Source organism: Hypomesus nipponensis, chromosome 8 (genome assembly GCF_054491055.1).
Source record: "Hypomesus nipponensis isolate SF chromosome 8, ASM5449105v1, whole genome shotgun sequence".
Classification (NCBI taxonomy): Eukaryota; Metazoa; Chordata; class Actinopteri; order Osmeriformes; family Osmeridae; genus Hypomesus; species Hypomesus nipponensis.
Genome location: NC_140368.1, coordinates 8,933,956 through 8,953,495, shown reverse-complemented (window position 1 = coordinate 8,953,495; position 19,540 = coordinate 8,933,956). Strand labels below are relative to the sequence as shown.

General features: G+C 43.3%; 1 protein-coding gene across 1 annotated transcript in view; it reads right to left on the bottom strand.

Moving 5' to 3' along the window:
- Window positions 1-19,540, bottom strand: part of ptprn2 (protein tyrosine phosphatase receptor type N2) — an 85,282-nt gene that overhangs the window by 30,012 nt on the left and 35,730 nt on the right. The window contains exon 10 of the mRNA XM_084703685.1: window positions 16,039-16,103. Within this exon, the coding sequence (XP_084559811.1) occupies window positions 16,039-16,103 (65 nt within the window). The remainder of the gene's footprint in view (window positions 1-16,038; window positions 16,104-19,540) is intronic.

Here is a 19,540-nt window from a genome sequence, read left to right as displayed (position 1 = left end):
GGAGAGAGAGAAGAGGATTATAGTTAGAAAGAGAAAACAGGGGCGAGAGAGAGAAAGGGGCGTGAAGAAAGACAGAGGAGGTGGAGGGGTGGAGGAGGGGGAGCGTCCTGTCAAATGCAGATGACGAGTCTTGGGGGGGGGGGGGGGATTCAGAACGAGATGGAGGGGGCTCTCCAGTTTATTTATTTTTTCTATTCAAAGCCCCCCCCCCCACCTCTTCTTTCTCCATTGTCCCCGTGTGTGACAGCTGGAGTTGGCACTGTGAAGGAGAGGACAAAACCTGCAGCCCCGTCTCTCTGTCCACTGCTGCTCACTGCCCAGGGGGAGCCGCGTCGCACTGTGGAGCCCGCCAGAGATGCTGCTCACAAGACACGTCACACTGGCCAAGAAGAGTCTCCGAGCTCTAATTAAGCAGCAACTGGAGTTTCCTGATCCACATCACGCAATCACAAGGTGTTTTCACCAAAACCTCTGTCAAAGGTTGTAAGAACAAATACAAACAGTTCTTAGTTTTTTGGGGGGGTCTCGGTTTCGGTGGTGAACACAATCCCGAGGGAACACAGGGGAAAATCTCAACATCTAAAGACAAACTAGTCTCCCAAAAAACTATTGCCTTTTACATCTGTGCAGAACTGAAAAGACCCTTGTAAGCCCTTGTTTAACATAAACACATTATACTGTATTTGAATAGTTAGTGGTCATCCATCAAACAAGACCAAATTAAAAACAATTTTTTTAGTTAATTATAATTAACTAAATGTGGCTCGAACAGCCCAATAAGCCAATCCTCACCCAAACAAGTGGGTCTGTGTTGATGGCTCATGACTGAATGAAAGACAGTCATGATTCAGGCAATGGCAAGCGCCTTAACAAGGTGTTTTACCACCTAGAAAGAGTACAAAGTGACCAAGACACCTTTTAATTTATTTATATTTTCTTTCTTTTCTTCTTTTTTTCACACTCTTTCTACAATGCTGTGCACACTAAATTGCACAACTTCTGATGCATTTTGTGGAGACATCAAAAGACTACCGCTAACAGTTGGGGTGCCAGGAAGTTGTCACGCCCCAGAATCTGTTCATTCAAAACTCTCCCAGCCTGATCCTGCCTCAGAACCTCCTCTCAAAGTTCATCATGGTCTGACAGAATGAACCGTGTACCCGTCTGGCATGCGTTCTGTATCTGTCCACGATGCCGCTGGAATTTCCAAACAAACTGAAATGAAATGACATCACATCAAGTAGAGGGTGTCCTGTCATCTCTTGGACTAATTCTCTGACAGTTTTATGGCACGCATGCTGTATTTCACTGTGAGTCCTGAGAAGGCTTTATCTCTCCACCAAACTGTCCCCCTGTGTGTCACAGTGGTACAGTTATGTTTCTAATAAAAAAGGAAGGGTAAAGCATATTTGAACAAAGAGTGCAGAGTATGACACTCTTCACCCTGTTATCCTCGGGGACAGATAGGGAGGGTGTGTTAAACAAATGTTAAGATCAAGTGTACGGCCTGAGATTGAAGTGAAAACTCCAGTGTGTGTGTGTTTATGTGTGTGTGTGCAATTTATGCCATTTGTGAATCCGCCCATTCACACCTCCAAGTGTGTATATGCAGCGTGTATGCAGTTTATTTGTGTGTGTGTGTGCATGCATTTGTGTGTCTGTGTATGTATGCCTGATCCAGACAGCAGAGAGTGGGCATTGAAACCTCAGGCCCTGTAATATAATTGTGTAAACAGCAGATAAAGACAGACAACGCAGAGAGGAAGCCTGATGAAAGGTGCTGGTGCACATCCCAATCACAGCATAATGACATCAGATTAGACTAATGCATTTACACTGCCACTGCACTGCAATACAGCACCCCCTTCACAAGACAAACCATTCTGATGTATCCTCTAAGAAATACACATGCACGTGGCCTGACACCCAAATAGTAGGAATCTGCCTGGGTCTTTGAAACTGGGCTGTGTATGTGAGAGAGAGGGGGTCAATTATTTATGATCTGGGGAGACAGTTGTTGTGTGCAACATGCAGCAAAGGTGCTGCTAGATTTAAAAAAAATATATCTAATAGTGATAAATATTTGTGCAGAACAAAATGCTTTGCAGGGCTGTTTCAAAGAAATAAATAAAAAAACATTGATTCTCATCTGGCTTTTAAAACCATTGCTTTACAATAATATAAAGTAAACAAAAGTCTGTTCTTTTTTTCATTAATTTAAATATCTAATTAATCCAGATTATTTGGAATTACACTCTTTAGATTTAGAAGACAACAATGATTTTTGTGGTACTGAAACATCTCTTAATAAACTTATTTCAAATAAATAACTTAAAAAGTAGAAAGAACACACAAACCATGCAATGCCATCTGGATTCTCTCTCTCTCTCTCTCTCTCTCCCTCTCTCTCTCTCTCTCTCTCTCTCTCTCTCTCCCTCTCTCTCTCTCTCTCTCTCTCTCTCTCTCTCTCTCTCTCTCTCTCTCTCTCTCTCTCTCTCTCTCTTTCACTCTCTCATCATTTATAACCAAATTATTCCAAGCACACACCACACACTTGAGGAATGCAAATTTGGCTAGCAAGCTCTCCTGATGGATGATGTTCAAAGACACACTCACACAAACACACACAGAGAAAGGTCCCATTTCTGTGTTGTACTGCAAACATCTGAATCGCTGTGTCTGTTTCATGTTCAATCCCCGGATGAGGAACAAAAAAAGCCTATTCCAACCAAATGTGTGTCAACCATGTCATTCTGGTGTTCTAGGCAGATTAGCTTGTTCAAATAAGCCTCCTACTTGTGTGATTCCCAACCTATGCATGGCCCATGCCAAGTGGTTCAAATCTTTAAGCAAGCTGTTGATCAAGGTAAATGCTATGGCTGTCATCTCAGCTGTATGTTAAGCACACAGAGTAACCCACGCGCACATTCCGAACAATAGTATGTTGCAGAAACACAGAGAGCGCTCATGGCATCTTAGCTGGCAGTATGAAAACACACCATAACTGAGGAAGAGAGAAAATGGGTTTTGGATGGCATGTGAGGACGTTGATGTATCGACAAAATTTTTTGGTTTTGCGTAATACGGACTAAACTGGTGTGTTTTTGTGTAGAGTGGCGTGTGAATGTGTGCACACCAGTGATTGTATGCAGTGTGTGTGTGTGTGCGTGTATGTGTTTGAGAGTGCGTGTACTGTACAGTATATAGTAGGAAGCTCAGATGATAAAGATGTTACTTTCTCCATACCATCATTGGCTGAGTGAGAACTGTGAACTGTTGATTAAAAATCAATTTTCTGAATCAGATTTAATACCGCTATAAACCATGTTTGATTGCATTTCATTCCTGTATAATGTGTGGGGAAAGGAACTATTTCTCTTGATAAAGCCACCTGTGCCATCTCTGACACAGAGAATGATTTTCATGTTATGCTTCAAATCCTCCCCAAAACGTTGAAAACAATTACTCTAAGTAGCACTTATGAAGGAACAATTAAAGTTAAGCCAACAGCTGTCAGTGGAGGTGTTTGCCTAGTAACTGTGAGTCAATCCAAATTACAGTTGGTTCTGATTACATTCCTCCCTGGGGTAAACACCAAGACTTATTTCAGGAGAGTAATGACTTTTCAATTAAGTTAACAGTAAGGATGTTATCATGACAGAGCATACTGAAATTCAATATCATACTCAAAAAGCAAACATACAAATGTAATTTGCCAAAGTTCATAAAGAAAACACTTCAATCAGTTCATTCAATTACTGTAAGAACTCTCAAGATCATGGGTTTGATTCAGCACTTCTCTGTGGAAGATAGGAAAAGGTTAAAAACGAAATGGTGGGACACGCTGACATTCCAAAGACAACACTTTAATTGTTTTGTTCCAGTGCAACTCTACTTTTAGACCATCATCTTCTCTGCTAGTTTCTTATCTCAAAGAGAGAAAAGAAAGAGAGAGAAGAAGAGAGAGAGAGAGAGAGAGAGAGAGAGAGAGAGAGAGAGAGACAGAGAGAGAGAGAGAGAGAGAGAGAGAGAGAGAGAGAGAGAGAGAGAGAGAGAGAGAGAGAGAGAGAGAGAGAGAGAGAGAGAGAGAGAGAGAGAGAGAGAGAGAAGAGAGAGAGAGAGATAAAACCACAATTAATTTGGAAAGCAGGAGCCATTTCAGACAATACTTGAAGTCACACATGAGTGATGGCGGGGATATAGGTGTGTATGCTCTGTGGAACAACAGAGGTTGTCGGAGGTAGCATTCATAATTGAAAGCCCAGTCACAGGGGATCTAGCTTGCTGCCAGTCTCTGATACCCAGTCTGACAGGAGAGGGACAATGACAGGACAGGCTTCACAGGACCTTGCAGACGACTGACTTCATGACTTCAATACCGAGCCTGACGTTTGGTCGCTGTGTAAAAAGTTTATTATATGTGCTTGCAAGTTATCAGTGTTTAACATTTATTTAACCTAACGTGACCCTAAATGTGGACACCAGTACTCTTTCAGAGGATTAAACAGGGCTTACTGTTAACTACAAACTAACAGGAGATGCCTACAGAACATAAAAAGTGTATTTTTACCAGCTAACTCATTAACTTGCTGCAACGAGCCTTAGCTCTGATTATGGTGATTGAGTGTGTGATGCAAGGTATTGCTGTCAGTGCTCACCCAATGCCACCCCAAACAGCTGTCCCATAATGTGCAGGTTTGTGTGCTTGTGGTGTAGTCGGGTTAGTGAGAGTACAGCAGCTGGACACACGCATCGCCCTGTTTTGCTACACCGTTCTTCTCATGTCTTCTCTTGCCTCCCTTCATCCCTCTGGACCCCTGGGCTCCCCTTACACCCTTCTCCAGTTCCATCCTTTGATCCTGTGGCACAGGGTTTGTGGGCGAACAGACTTGATTTGTCCTCGCCACAATCCCACCAGGAGAGGCTCGGCCGTGGCCATGGGACGGACCTCAGGCGGTTGCTCTGATTTTGGCGATTAATTACCGTTAAACTGGATGGCCACCGCCCATGATAATGAGGCCGGGCCAATCAACTGGGGACAGTCCTCCCCCCTTACCATCCCAGCCTCGCTTGCATCTCGCCGCTGAACCAACGCCCCGACACTCTCCTCCGCCGGCGCTGTGCAGGCACACGCTAGGCCTCGCTATCTGCGGCTCACACAGCTTAAAAAGGCTAGTCTGGCCCGGAGCGAAAAAACAGTAGCGGCGCTCGTCTGAAAACCTCAGTGAATTCCTAATGAGACTCATTCTACCGCATGCCTGGAACACCAGCTAGGCTGTTTTGTTTTCATGTCTTGCCTCCTTTTCCTCTCCTCGCCTACCCTCCCCAAACACATTGACTCATCGCAAACACATATGCACACACATGCCTTAGACACAGAAACCCACGTACAAAAACATACTCTGCAGACATGAACACACTGTGTCAGCACAATGCATAGCTGATCAAATATTCTAAAGGCAAATTTAATTATGATTTATGTCTTCTTTTCTTTTTTTTGCTCTCTAACATAATCACATGTTGAGGACTCATTATTGTAAACACATATCATCAATCTTCCCATTTTATCCAGTAAACATCATTGTACTCTAGGATTTCTTAAGAAGGCTCCAACATATTTTGTCAACGTTAAAATGTGGTCGTACATGATTGTCTGTGTATTTGTGTGTGTGCGCGGACATCCACTCTCATTTTCATCTCGAAATTGTGTTGTGGAATAAACCAAGCCAGTGCATGCACGACATGCAGAGTCATACAGTATATATGAAGGCAAGAAGGTACCATATTGAAAACATGGTACTTGATGCAGAAACGGCCTAGCAGACTGTCCATGTTTGTGAGTCCATGTGTACGTGCAAAGTATAGGCCCCAGTGCGCGTGCCTTTCCCCGTGGTAACTCTGATCATTCGAAGGGCGCTGGGTAAGAGTGTGAGAGCGCTTCCTCTGTCTACCTCGGCGCTCCCCTGGATACTGTGTGCCATGGCAGGGAGCAGCAGACCTGCTCACACTACCCCGTCACACTGCCTCTCAGCACCGTCCACAACACCCAGATGCCACACCCACCCACCATTAGGATCTGAAGGGCATTTTTCAATCCACCCTGACCACTCAACTAGGCTCCTCTGTGCTGTGTCCACCTCTCAAGATCTAATGACATCACACCAAGACAGTACGAACATGTCTCTTCACTCTCCTGGATGGAAACATGTGGAACATCAAAACACTGCCTTTACTGTGCACTGGTTTGCTGTGAGGCCAGATCAAGCTGTATGTTTCTATCTACTTGCTATATAGAAAGAAGTTAAAGGGAGAATTTAAGTCAGGATGGGTTAAAAGCTGAGACTGACAAGTTTTTTTTTTTTTTCAAGGGTAATTGCATCTGGCATTTCAGAATAGAAATGTCATGTCGAAGATGGCAAATGTATTTAAGGGTGGTGGTTTGTGTGGGAAGTAAACGCATGTTGTATATTGTCAGTACACCAAAAAACGTTTCTGCATTGTTAATAATTGTTAATAAGAATAAGCTATTTTCTTCTCATTTCCACCGAATGGAAAGAAACAATTATGTTGTTCAAAAACATTGACAGTTCATACAGTCTGTATATATATATATATATATATATATATATATATATATATATATATACAGACTGTATGAACTGTCAATGTTTTTGAACAACATAATTGTTTCTTTCCATTCGGTGGAAATGAGTCTGTATATATATATATATATACAGACTGTATGAACATGTTGTAACATGGGCTTCTTGTGTGGTTTCTTGGACCAACCGATTCAAAGTACTGGTTGCACTTTGGAGTGCTGTGTGACCTACAGTAACATGGTGCTCCTTTGTAACAAAGTCCTCATCAAGCAAGTCACAGACCGTTTTAGCCCATTGCAGAAAACTAGCACTTACGGCAAGATTAGAAATGACAATCAATTGAAGTAAATAGAAGCTGATTTGACTGAGAAGTTTGTATTTACTGTGAGGGAAGCGATTGTCTTACACTGTCGAAGCAACAAAAAAAACTTTACGAGTGTCACAAAGGGTTCATCTGTAAAAAAGAAAAAGAAAATAAGCTCAAAAAGGGGGGGGCAGGGGTACTAAATGGATTGATATAGGTGTTGTATTAAATTGGTTTTGTTTCTCCTACATAAAACAAAATTCTTGGTCTGGTTAATACAATGTTAATCAATACTTAGATGAGGGCATTAGTCTCACATTTACAACCCCAACAATCCTTTGGTCATTGTAGTGTTTCTTTATTATGTTGGTATTGATTCACATATGTCCTGTTATTGTATAGGTATTGTATATATTACACAGTAGAGAGGCTTTAAGTTATTCAAAGAGGCTATGCACACAACCTTTTTACGTACTCACGTAGGTTGATATAATGCATTTTCCTTTATCTCTACGTCGATGAACGACCATCTCAGCCTGGCAAATTTAAATTGTCTTAATCTCTGCACAGTCCCTCACCTCTTTTCAACCAACCCCATTTTGTAGCATCAGGCACCTTGTCCTGAATTCATCATCGTCACCGTTACTGTCACACACACAGACACACACCCACGTCCACAGTCACTCCTCTGTCCAGCCCCAATCAGCACCAACACTCTCCCACCAGTGCACTCCTAATAGCACACTGCATGCAGTGTATTCACTCCCATTAATAGCACACACAATAAAAAAGAAAAACAGCCAGACAGATCCAAATCATGTGTACAAGTGATATGGTCATTACAATGCACCATTAGAAGCAGTCTTACTGCAGCACCAGACAAACAGATAAGGATCTTCAAAGCCTGCAGCCCACTGCCACTGCCACGGCAGTTATCTGGCCAGATGTGCGCTGAGCGAGCAGGCATGTGATGAATGGCAGGGGGCCATTTTCTCTGGCTGCCCAGTGGCCGGGAGGCATCTAACCTACCCTCCATCCTCCCTCCCTCCCTCCATCCCTGCCAGTCCCCTTAACGTGCAGCCCCATCAGGGCTAAATGGCAGCCGTGCCCCCGCCCTCCCCTTCTGACGATGACATTTAAACCCTCAGCATCCTTCTCCAGCTGTGGCTGTCATGGGGTTGGGGAATGGGGGGTATTCTGTGTGTGTGTTGGGGGGGGACGGGACGCTGACTGCATCCCACCCCCCACCCCTCCAATGCTAGGCAACGTGTCTCCGTCAGAGAAGTGTCCCCAGATCACATGTTTCTCTCCCCATAGATACATAGATATATAAGTTGTAGATCAGCATCCCACAATAGCATGCTCCAGTACCTTGTTAATTCTCATTGCTTTTCATTGCAAATTACCTGATTAGAAGAATCCAACGCATCGAAAACAGTCATAAATTAGAAAAAATAGAAATGATACGATGATGATAGATTTGAACTAAATCTATGAGGAGCATTCCCACAAGGAAATGCGCTCTTGTTTTAGTGTCAGGACTGTTGCCTCATTAGGCATGGCGCAGAACGCATCAGACAAGTCTGGACCAAGGAGCCTCTCTCGAACACGACACCAACCACTCACCTAGGAGAGGTAAAGGCATTCAAATACTCAACATCATTACCTCCTCATTAAAAACACACAACTCCCTTCCTCCCTCCCTGATACTTCAGAGTCCATCCCGTGCTGATGACAGTATCAAAGGCGTTCCTCCGGTCCGAAGGTCAGGTGATGCTAAAAGGTTGGCGAGTGGTGAAACCGCTAGTTAGGCTTTCATCAGTCCGAGTCAGATGGTGTCTCCAAAGAGGGAAGCTCTGAACACGGAGCGGGCACAGTGGGGCTGCTCCTCCATGACATTTCACATGTAGCTCTGCCACGGCCCTGGCATTTAAAACCCACTTTTTTTTGGACAGCCAGAATGGTCTTCTTACGCTGCAGATAAAAAAAAAGCTCTGTTTTTCCCCAGTTTAAAGGGGAAGGGTGGGTGTTTGGATGGGTCGACATCATCGTGGGCATTCAGGCGGGGCCGCCGCCTCATTGATCGGTGGTCTCTCATAACACACACACATGCACACTCACACACACAGTTATTCAGGACAGACACATACTCAGTCACTCAAATAGAAACACACACAGACAAATAAAGGCACACACAGACATACACTCAAACACACACACACTGTCACTCCAACTGAAAGACAACTAAAAACACATACATATGCTGTACTTCACATTGAATCAAACTGCCTCTATTGGTAAAAATATCTACAAATATTGCAACCAGTAGTCCATGGCCTGTATATAGAGACCACGACCCTACATCTGAACTAGATTATGACCCTCTACATACTCCACTGTACACATATGAACCAACCCCTGCTATAAAGCAGATTCCCCACTGGTGCCAACATGAAATCAACACAAATGAGAATGAGACATTAACATGAAAATGAATGTGTTTCCCTTTCATCTCCAAACTCTTAAAAACCCCTTGCTTGGAGGGGAAAAAAATAAAGACAAATAATTAAATAAAGAAATAAGCTGAGTGGAAATACACGCTTTGAAGCAAAGCATGTAGCCATGGCGCTTGAGATCAATTTGTAAACTCTGATCACAACTTATTTATATATTTTACCATGTACTGTATGTCTATGCCTTTGCCAAAGCAGTGAAGGGTCAACGAGGCTTCTTTGAAGTTTTTCTTCCGTTTTTCCCCTTTTTTTTTTTTGCTCGTCTAAAATGATTTGCCGCTGTTCTCCGCTCCCTGACGGATTTGACGATGGCTTCACAACACGTACATGACAAATGAGCGTGTTACACCAATCAGAACCCGTTAGATTAAATGAGAGCACATGTCCTCTAATGTGCTGGCCTGACAACAACATCCATCACACAATGTACATCACATACTGTGGCGCTACAATTTCACATCATATGAAATACAAATTGCTTGAGATACCTGTACTGTAAGCCCTGTAAGTATGCCCTGTTAGATGGGCAGATTGGAAGCAAGATGATTGTGTCAGGCTGGGTGTTGATCGTTGTGATCTCTGACTCATGTCCCAAATGATGTGCAGCTTGAAGCATAGTAAATAACTATGGTAGGTTTGCTTGTTCAAGAGAGGTAAACATTATGAAGGCCATGTGTGGTTTAGAGAACTAATAAATATATGTAAGACAATAAAAATATTCAGCTAACAACTTTAACACAAGTTTTCAAGGTCAGCTATGTCCTGAAAGCTATGTAGGCTGATGAACATGAATGGCTGCTCTACTGACATCCAAAAGGTCACAAATATTACACCCTCACACATAAACACACAAACACACACTCAGACTTTAGCAATTCTCACCACTTAAGCACATACACCCACACAAGCTCAGCATACAGAAGCTAGAACCAGCACATGGAACACACACACACACACACACACTCCCTGTGTGCTGAAAGTCACACCTACAGTCTCACAGTCTTAACAACAAAGACACTTATTTCACCACTGGGCCTGATTATCTCCCTGGACAAACGTGTTTAATTACATTTACAGAGATTATGTTACCAAAATGAGATAACATAATTAACGATGTAATATGAAACTGAATCGGTTTTACTTCTGCCAAGCTGGGAGTATGAGCAAACACTATACATATAAAAAAGTACTGTATACCCAAACAGTCAGTCACCGTGAGCCACCAATGGATTTTCTTATCAAGTAAATCATAAAAATGAAGGTCAAACTCCTTCACCTTCTCTTTTCTTTAAAGTACAGTATCATTTTCCGAGGGCTAGTTGACATGTTTTTGAGCGTTGTTGCCCTTATGCTCACTCCGTTCATTATAGGGCAGGAAATTGGGAAGAAAGCCTTCCAAATCCGGTGGTGAGAGGTCATCATTGTCTGTGACCTTTTCCCCGAGATGAGTTCTGCCTCTGCTTCTCCACCCGGTGACTTTGATTAAGGAAACCACAAGGGCCTTCTCCTTTCTAAGATGGTGGCATTCTCCGGCATTTCCTTCCTCTTGACATACGACAGGATTATACTCTAATGTTTATTTCTCCTGAATCCAGTCCCATTATGTGGATAGAGGAGATGGAATGGGAATCTTTAAAGGTTCCTCTGGGAGGTAATTCAATTCCACAGCCCAGGGTATGATAAGTAAACACACACACACATACATATATAAATACTTACACATATATACACACACACAGACATTTATACATACTGAAAACACTCCTCATTTAAGGACGTGCACGTGCACACAATGCATGGCAAAAACCACCACATGCACACATACACACACGCATACACAAACACACAGAGGGTTTAATCTGCTGAGATCCCTGCCTGCCATATATGATTTACAATTGTTGGTTGAATAATCAGTTGACGTGCAGCTTGGGGAATTCCTCACTTAATGAGTGTCTCTTAACATAAGCAGTTTGCAGCAGTTGTCTACGATATGAGACCACTGTCAAAATGTCAATGAATCTCAATTTTACCTGTCAACAGAATGACATGGGGACTAACTGGCCTGCTTTCTTTACAATGCTTTAGAAAGTTCTCAAAAGTAGACATTTACAATATTATTTGTAGTAGAGAAATATTTGGTTTATGCCCATTTTACATGCAATGCTTACATTTAGCAGACACTTATCCAGAGAGACTTACAGTAAGTACAGGGACAATCTCCCAGAGGCGAGTAGGGTGAAGTGCCTTGCCCAAGGACACAACTTTATTTTGCACGGCCGGGAATCAAACCAACAACTTTCTCATTAATAGCCCGACTCCCTAACCGCTCAGCCATCTGACCCCCCTTAGAGCTTAGTGGAGAAGTGATTTGCCTTATATAGCAGAAGACAAGAGCGTTAAGAGGTGTGTGTGTTAGTATTTCTGTGTGTATGAGGGAGGAGGGGTTGTGACTCTGTAGGTGAGTGGGGGGGATGATGTGCACGCTAGGGAGCATCTGTCTGTCAGGGCAACTCCCCCTAGCAACGCCGGTCGCCAGGGAGTTTGACCGACAAGCACTGCAATCCCATAACCCCCCACCTCCCACATACTCCTCTCCACACAAACACACACATTTCCCCTGCTGGCACCTTCCATGCTGTGTCTGGGGCTGGAAGCGAATGCAAACCTTTACAGACCCTGTATTTGCACGCCCCGAACACACGCAGGCACACACACACACACACACACATACCCTCACCAGATCAACAACATCTGAAAAAGAGAGACTAGATGGAGACATGAGATAAGGATACTTGGAGGAGGCTCTGTGTGCTTCTGAGGCGTCTCGCTCCTCCAAACTTGGTCCTGTCATCTGGATATTGTCCTTGGCTTTTACCAGCCTATCACTGGTTGGTTCTGAAATCTAAGTTGGTATTCTGGTTTATTGGTATTCTGGGGGTCTCCATTCATTTTAAATATGGCCAATACACACAGTTATGGACTACTGGCTCAAGGGATGAGACTAAGATATGTCAGAATGTACGTGTGGTTTGCTCGACCTCCTCTCACCTTTCCTTCTTACAACTTCACGATGCCCGCAACCTTTTTCCTTTGACTTTACCTGTTTTTATGCCCTCCCTCCCTCCCTCCCTCCCTCCCTCCCTCCCTCCCTCCCTCCCTCCCTCCCTCCCTCCCTCCCTCCCTCCCTCCCTCCCTCCCTCCCTCCCTCCCTCCCTCCCTCCCTCCCTCCCTCCCTCCCTCCCTCCCTCCCTCCCTCCCTCCCTCCCTCCCTCCCTCCCTCCCTCCCTCCCTCCCTCCCTCCCTGCCTGCCTGCCTGCCTGCCTGCCTGCCTGCCTGCCTGCCTGCCTGCCTGCCTGCCTGCCTGCCTGCCTGCCTGCCTGCCTGCCTGCCTGCCTGCCTGCCTGCCTGCCTGCCTGTCTCCCTGAGCTTGTATACCAGCAGTGTTGTCTTTCAGGTCCAAAACAAGTGTGTTTTGAAAGAATCAGAGTTTACTATGACAAAATGAGCGTTTCTACAACTTTCTACTGTGTTTCCATGTTCCTGTAAATTGAGCTTGCATAATTAAATAAAACAATACGGGGGGGAAAGGAGGAGAGGAGGAGGAGGAGGGGTATTTAGAAGATGAGTTTAAGATAATCTATAGATGAGCGGCTCTTGTGGAGTATCGATCCCCTCTGCCCCCCTGCCCCTCTCCATCACACACCTCTTTGACATTTGCTTATCTTGGTCAATATCTTCCACTTTTGATGCCAAATGCTATCCGGGCATCTTTCTAAGCTGTTTTGTCATTTACTGCCTTCTAAAAGGAAGATTGAGAGAAGGGAGAGAGAAGACTGAGAGAAGGGAGAGAGTGGGCACACTACTCTACAGTATGCCCTCCCTTGTGATGAGCCTTTAACACAAAAAGAAGCAGGTTAGTAAGTCAGACCACTAACTATTCTGGTCTTTGCCTACCATTTTAATTGGATCTCACAGGACAGGGTTTTACTAGCTATCAATTCACTCATAACCTGGGTCAAACTATCAAATACTAAAGCAGTAGTTTTACCAAACATCATTCCAGCTAATGGATTTAGAGAGCCCACTTCACAGGCTTCATGTCCTCACTAAATCCCTTTGCTCTTAGTTATCTTTCTGCCCCCATTCATTCACTTGACCAACTAAATCATGCTGAATCATTCCTGATGTAGACCATGGCTATCACGGTGCTCATTCTTTATAGTGCCAGTTTTTAGCTTTTAACTTGAGCATGAGATGTTCGTCCATCATGCTGTATAGCCTAACAGTCGACACACATACTTTATCTACACACACTCACACTCACACTCACACACACACACACATAAACACACAAGATGGATCAGATTTTTTGCTCCCGGAGTGAAAGACTGATGGCTCCCGCCCTACCCCATAACCCCCCCCCTCCTCCCTCCTCCCTCCTCCCTCCCTCTGTCACTCCAACCCCCCTCTCCCCCCTTCCGCCCTCTCTGAATCCTGCAGAGAGGGTATGATTGTAGCTAATTATCTACAAATAGGACCAATATGACAAACAGAACCCTGCACTGTGGCTAAGTGCTGTCTGTGGAGCGAGAGATGAGAGAAAGAAACCGAGTGAACGAAAGAAAGAGAGAGAAAGACAGATGACACAAGACAGAAAACAAAAGAACAAGAGGTGAGAAAATGAAAGAAAGTATGGCAGATGACAATGAGTGAGGTGAGTAAATTAAAAAAAAGTGTCAGAAAGAAAACGCCTCCGGCCCAGAAAAAACTGAGATGAGTAAGGGTGAAAAACGACTCGTTACACTGAGATGAAGAGAATGAAACTGGGTAGAAAAGGAGGGCACAGATGAAAGAGGGAGGAAGAGGAAGGGGGGAAAGTGTGACAAGGACAGGAGGATGAGCAACGCAATATTGACCCAGGGCGGAATGATCTGGTCTCTACGTAGAGCGCCTGTTGCCATGGACGACAGTAGGTCCCCGATGCAAGGGGGGCCGCGTCCATTTAGCTCCCAGAATACCTTGTGATCTGGGCGGCTGGGGGAGGCTGATGGCGTTCTTGTGTTTTGTTACCACAGAGCGACGTATTTACACGCCTTGATGGAGGAAGATGCCACAGCCGCATCAATAGACCCTTGATTAGTGTCTCACCTCCACGCACATACACATGAATATTTATTAATGTCGAGACGAAACGCGTATCGCGCCCTCTCATCTTCACGCACCCTAACTCAACGCTCTTCATTTGGTTCCTATGAATATTTGCGGGCAGGATTTCGAGCCAAAGTGACGGTACTCTGGATAATCTGCGTATTGTTCCTCTGGAGCTTGCAATCACCTGCTCTTTTAAAGTGTCAAACAATGCACACGGCTTTGTCTTGTTGTTCTTTGCCATGGCAACAAAAAAATAAAACCTTAAGAGGAACAGGAAATGACTGAGGGGGGACAGGTTTTCAAAGCAACACGCTCTGAAGGAAATACGTTTGGCTAGAGATCAATGATTTTGACAAACAGTGCGAGACACATAAAGGCACTAGTATGGAGGTCGGACAAAGGTATTAAGAAAAATGAATGCTGGCGCTGTGTTGCTTGAGCAATATCCCAAAAGAGACCTCTATCTAATCAAAGTACCTTACAATGAAAAGAGCCCCAGTCTGCATGTCTCAACATACCACAGCATCTTTCCTGTTGCATCTTTGCGTATAAACCTTAAAAATACTGGTGCGTTATTAGACCCTTTTTAATGGGGCACGTGCCCCAGTAAAAATATGCTGTGCCCCAGTAAAATCTTTAACAATTTACTTTTAATCTGTGCATTAATTTATATTGATAATCCCGGAAAAAATAAACACAGAATCCCAACCAACGCTTGTAAAATTAAAGCAATTTAACCAAAAACACAAACCGACGCACGTAGCATTCCATGTTAGCGCACTCTTCTGAGCTAGCCAAATAGCCACTGCAGCACGCATACAGAAGTCCAGGTGTCAGACTGGGCACACAAGTCAGAATTGAGGTAGGCTAAGAAAACATTGCAAAACTAAAGAACATTTCTAAATGATAGGCCTACCGTTCGTCTTATTTGGAAAACATAAAAAAAATATTACATGAAGCTAAAAAAAACAGTATTTGTGCTCAAATGACAAAGTTGAAGCTCAAACCTGTCAAAGTTGATATCAAACTTGCGTCCCTGAACTGTTGTATAGTGGGTTAAAGCAAGGGGAGTTTCTATAGCCAGGTAGTGCATTGTGCACAGCAGCTTGGAAGAAAAAAAAGGGATATGAATAGGCACCTGTGCCCCAGTAGAGTTTTATGTCTAACAAACCCCCTGACCTTCAGTACACTCCATAGCACCCAGCAGTGTAGGATCTAACAGGGACATTTCATCTGAGCTTCTTCTAACATTATTAATTATTATAAAGCCAGTGACTCAGACTCAAATAGATCATTTGTTTTCAAGCAGACAAATTATGTGGGCCTGCAGAGGATGTAAAAAAAAAAAAAAAAAGCTTTGGAAAGTGCTAGAACAAAGTCAACTTGTGCTCTTCAGACCCCACAGCACACAGTGTTCATGGTTATTATTCACCATGCCAGAACATTGATGTCATGAAGCACAACTTACATCACTGACTCCAGACTCCAGGATCTTCAGACCCGCTTCCTGCTCCAGCTGCTGCTTCTGCTGGGCTGGAAGACACACAAGGACAGGAGTTGGTTTGTGTTTGTGTGTGTGGTGCGTGTGTGTGTGTGTATGTGCGTTTGTGGTGTGTACGTCTGGGAAAAGAGACAGGAGAGAAGTTTGACCTTCAAGTTCCTGCCATGAGCGTGAGAGTGACAAACAGACATTGTGTGTGTGTGTGTGTGTGTTTGTTTGTTTGTGCGTGGGTGTGTGTGTGTGTGAGAATGATTCAGATGTCAAACTTGTCACACGGTGACCGCTCCAACTCTCACTCTTGGAAGGTTCAAGCTGGTGAAAAGAAGGAGATCTCCAGTCGTGAAGTGAAAGTTCTACAGTACAGTGTGGGTTTCACTAAAGGCTTTGGGGCCAAAGTGTTGTACTATTTGAATGCTCTGTAACCGGAACTGGTATTCCAATTCTAATCTAGTAGCTAATGTTGTACATCGACAGAATAAATTAAATGGAGCTCTGTAGTTATACGCAAATGAGTTTGATCAATAAATATATAATCAATTCACATGTACGTACTCTGGAACGATATTTACATGCAGATCAAAGTGAAACAGAACAGACATAGAACGTTTAAAGATCACAGACTTCTGAAGATGTTTGGTTCCGTCACTTATCTACCCTCTCAAACCTCACTCGGAAGGAAATGTCTATATTGAAAAACAAAATCAAAGAGAACTTCATAGATTATACCAAATTATAGGGTGAAAAGAATAGAAGAAAAAAAACAAGTATCATTTTAATTGAGTTTGTTAGCATTTGAATGTATCGCCTAATGGGAGGAGAAGGAGAGAGAGAAAGAAAGAAATAAAGAGAAGGAGAGAGAGAGAGAGAGAGAGAGAGAGAGAGAGAAAGAAGGTCCTTTAAAATCCCATTTCCCCAGATGAAGGGTATGTAAATGACCCTGAAGAGCTGAACTCTACCCCACACTCCAAATTCGGCAAGGGCCTGTTTAATTACTATTTTAATCTATCCCAATGATTCCACACAGTCTGCAATTTATTCAGCATTCCATCTAATTAAGCACGTTACTTTTAGTGGGAGTAATCATTAGGAAGGCTGCTTCTATCTCTTTGCTTGTCTTCTGTCTCTCTCCCTCTCTCTCCCTTAGCAATGATCTCCCTATCATCTCATCAGCCATCACCATAGCAATGGGGACATCTTAATGATGGTCAGGATTAGTAAATTGAAGGATGGGGAGGAGGAGTGCCGGACGGGTTGTGTGTGTGTGGGGGGGGGCAGGAGGCAGATTAATAGAATAGAGGATATGGTTTTTGCAGTACCAACCTGGCAACCCTTGGACATTGTATTACACTGCTCTACACTGTCTATTATGGTACACAAATGTATAGTGCATCGGTTGGAGAGAATATGGGGAGGGCTCAGGACAGCAGCACACATCTTTTATCTCAATTATATAAGTACCAAACATAGCACTCACAAACTGTGCTTGTCTTTTCCCACTCTCCCTTGGCTGTACATCATTTCTGAAAAGCCGTGGGTGGCCATCTTGTTTCCTCCGCAACTGAAGTACCTGCTCATCGCCAGTGTTATTTAGGGTGGGGGTAATGAGGGAGGCAATTAGACCCAGCTGGGCGGGGGTGGGAGCACGGGCGAGTGAAAGGTCATGCTCACCGTTTGGTCTTAATGAGGACCCCTTTGGGGATTGGGGGGGGGGGCGGTACAGCAAGTCAGTCAAACCAAGAAAGATTAAATTTGAAACCAACACACAGTTAGTCCTTACATCAGGCTGTGGTTCCAGTTTGAGTGACAAGCTGACATTATCTGGCTTATGGAGGAACCAAAGAAAACTGAAGGTCAGTATTTGCTAGACGAGGAACTCACATTAGACACTTTAAGGAAAAGGAAGCAGTGCTGATTGTAAGAACTGTATGAGTGGCACCATTTGTATTTTGTTAATGTGCAAAACCAGTTTTTCTCTCAATTTTTTCTCACCCTAAAATACCCAGATTTGCTTTATGAATTCCACCAACCCCAAAATGACAACTGTTTCACCGTATAGAATATGTAGTGTAGTGTGTAGTTGGGTAGAAAGAAAATAGTTCCTAAATGAAACTGCATCCCATATGAAATCTAGCACTGGAGATAAGAGATTGTAGATTTTGGGATGAAATGTCCCTTCAAGCTTTCATTCAATACATTGAAATGATTGAAATTGAAATTCCTTCCTCTTGTGACACAGATGGTTTGAACTTGGATGATGCTGCAGCTTTCATATTTACCTTACAATTGTCTTGATGGCCGCAAACGTTTGAGGGAGACTGTGAAAATGGATGTCGGGTCTCATTTTGCAGCTTTTGTTCCCTTCATGAATTTTAATTTGCGTATTGCCCGAGTTTCCCTAATTCCATCTATACTAGGCAGACTGGAGAGGTCCAGCTGTTCAGATGAATGTTTTTGGTCAAGGTGTCTCACAACCCTATTCTCCTAAAGTCCTATTCTCAGGTGTCTTTAGCTTTCTACACTTGACACAAATTCAGATTTAGAGTGGAGTGTAGTTTTCCATGACAACATGTACCCTTTTTACATTTCATATATTATATAATAATATAATGATATATATTCAATTCAATATTTTAAATATATACATATCAAATAATAGAATAATATATATATATATTATATATATATATATGTATATATATATTATATTATTATATGTATATACATATAAAATATATATATCATTTCACACTGATGTTCCTGGCCATAACTGCGCCCACACAGACTTGTCTTCAGCTGACATCTCGGTGGGCATTAAAAACGTTGAGGAAACACAAAGGTTTTCGTTCATTACAAGGGTTCTCTTATTCGTGCCCCCAGCCCCAGGTTCTAGTGAAGAAGTCTGAAGAAGCCGGGAAAAGAGAGAGGCCATTTTAATCAGCTGTTACGAGCCTAAAAGCACCATTTGCACAGCCTTGGCAAATAAACACTCAAAGCTCTTCTGCTCCTGTTCAAGAGCTTTAGCATGTCCTAATGTAAGTGGCTCAGAAATGTTATTCAATTCTATATTGTTTTTTGAAATGCTTGACATTCTACATGTAGCACAAGGACAAATATGTACGGTACCTTCACAATTATCACTCTGAAAAGCCAATACCTTTTGCCACTTATTACATTCATAAATTAATGCTATTGCTCAGTCATAAAGCATGTGTTTGTTGTTGGTATTTTGCAATTACGTCTCCAACACAGAAAGACGTTTGTCAGGTTTGCATCAGACACGATACAGCAGCCTTTGTTGTCACGGGGATTGAAATGTTGCCACAAAATGGAGGCGTAGATGACAAAATGCATATTTCACGACCTTTCCACCCCCCCCCCCCTTCCTGATTGATCTTTTAATATTGAATATGCATCCCCGCCCATCTCATCATTCTTCACTTTCCCATCTATCCTTCCTTCCCCTCGTTCC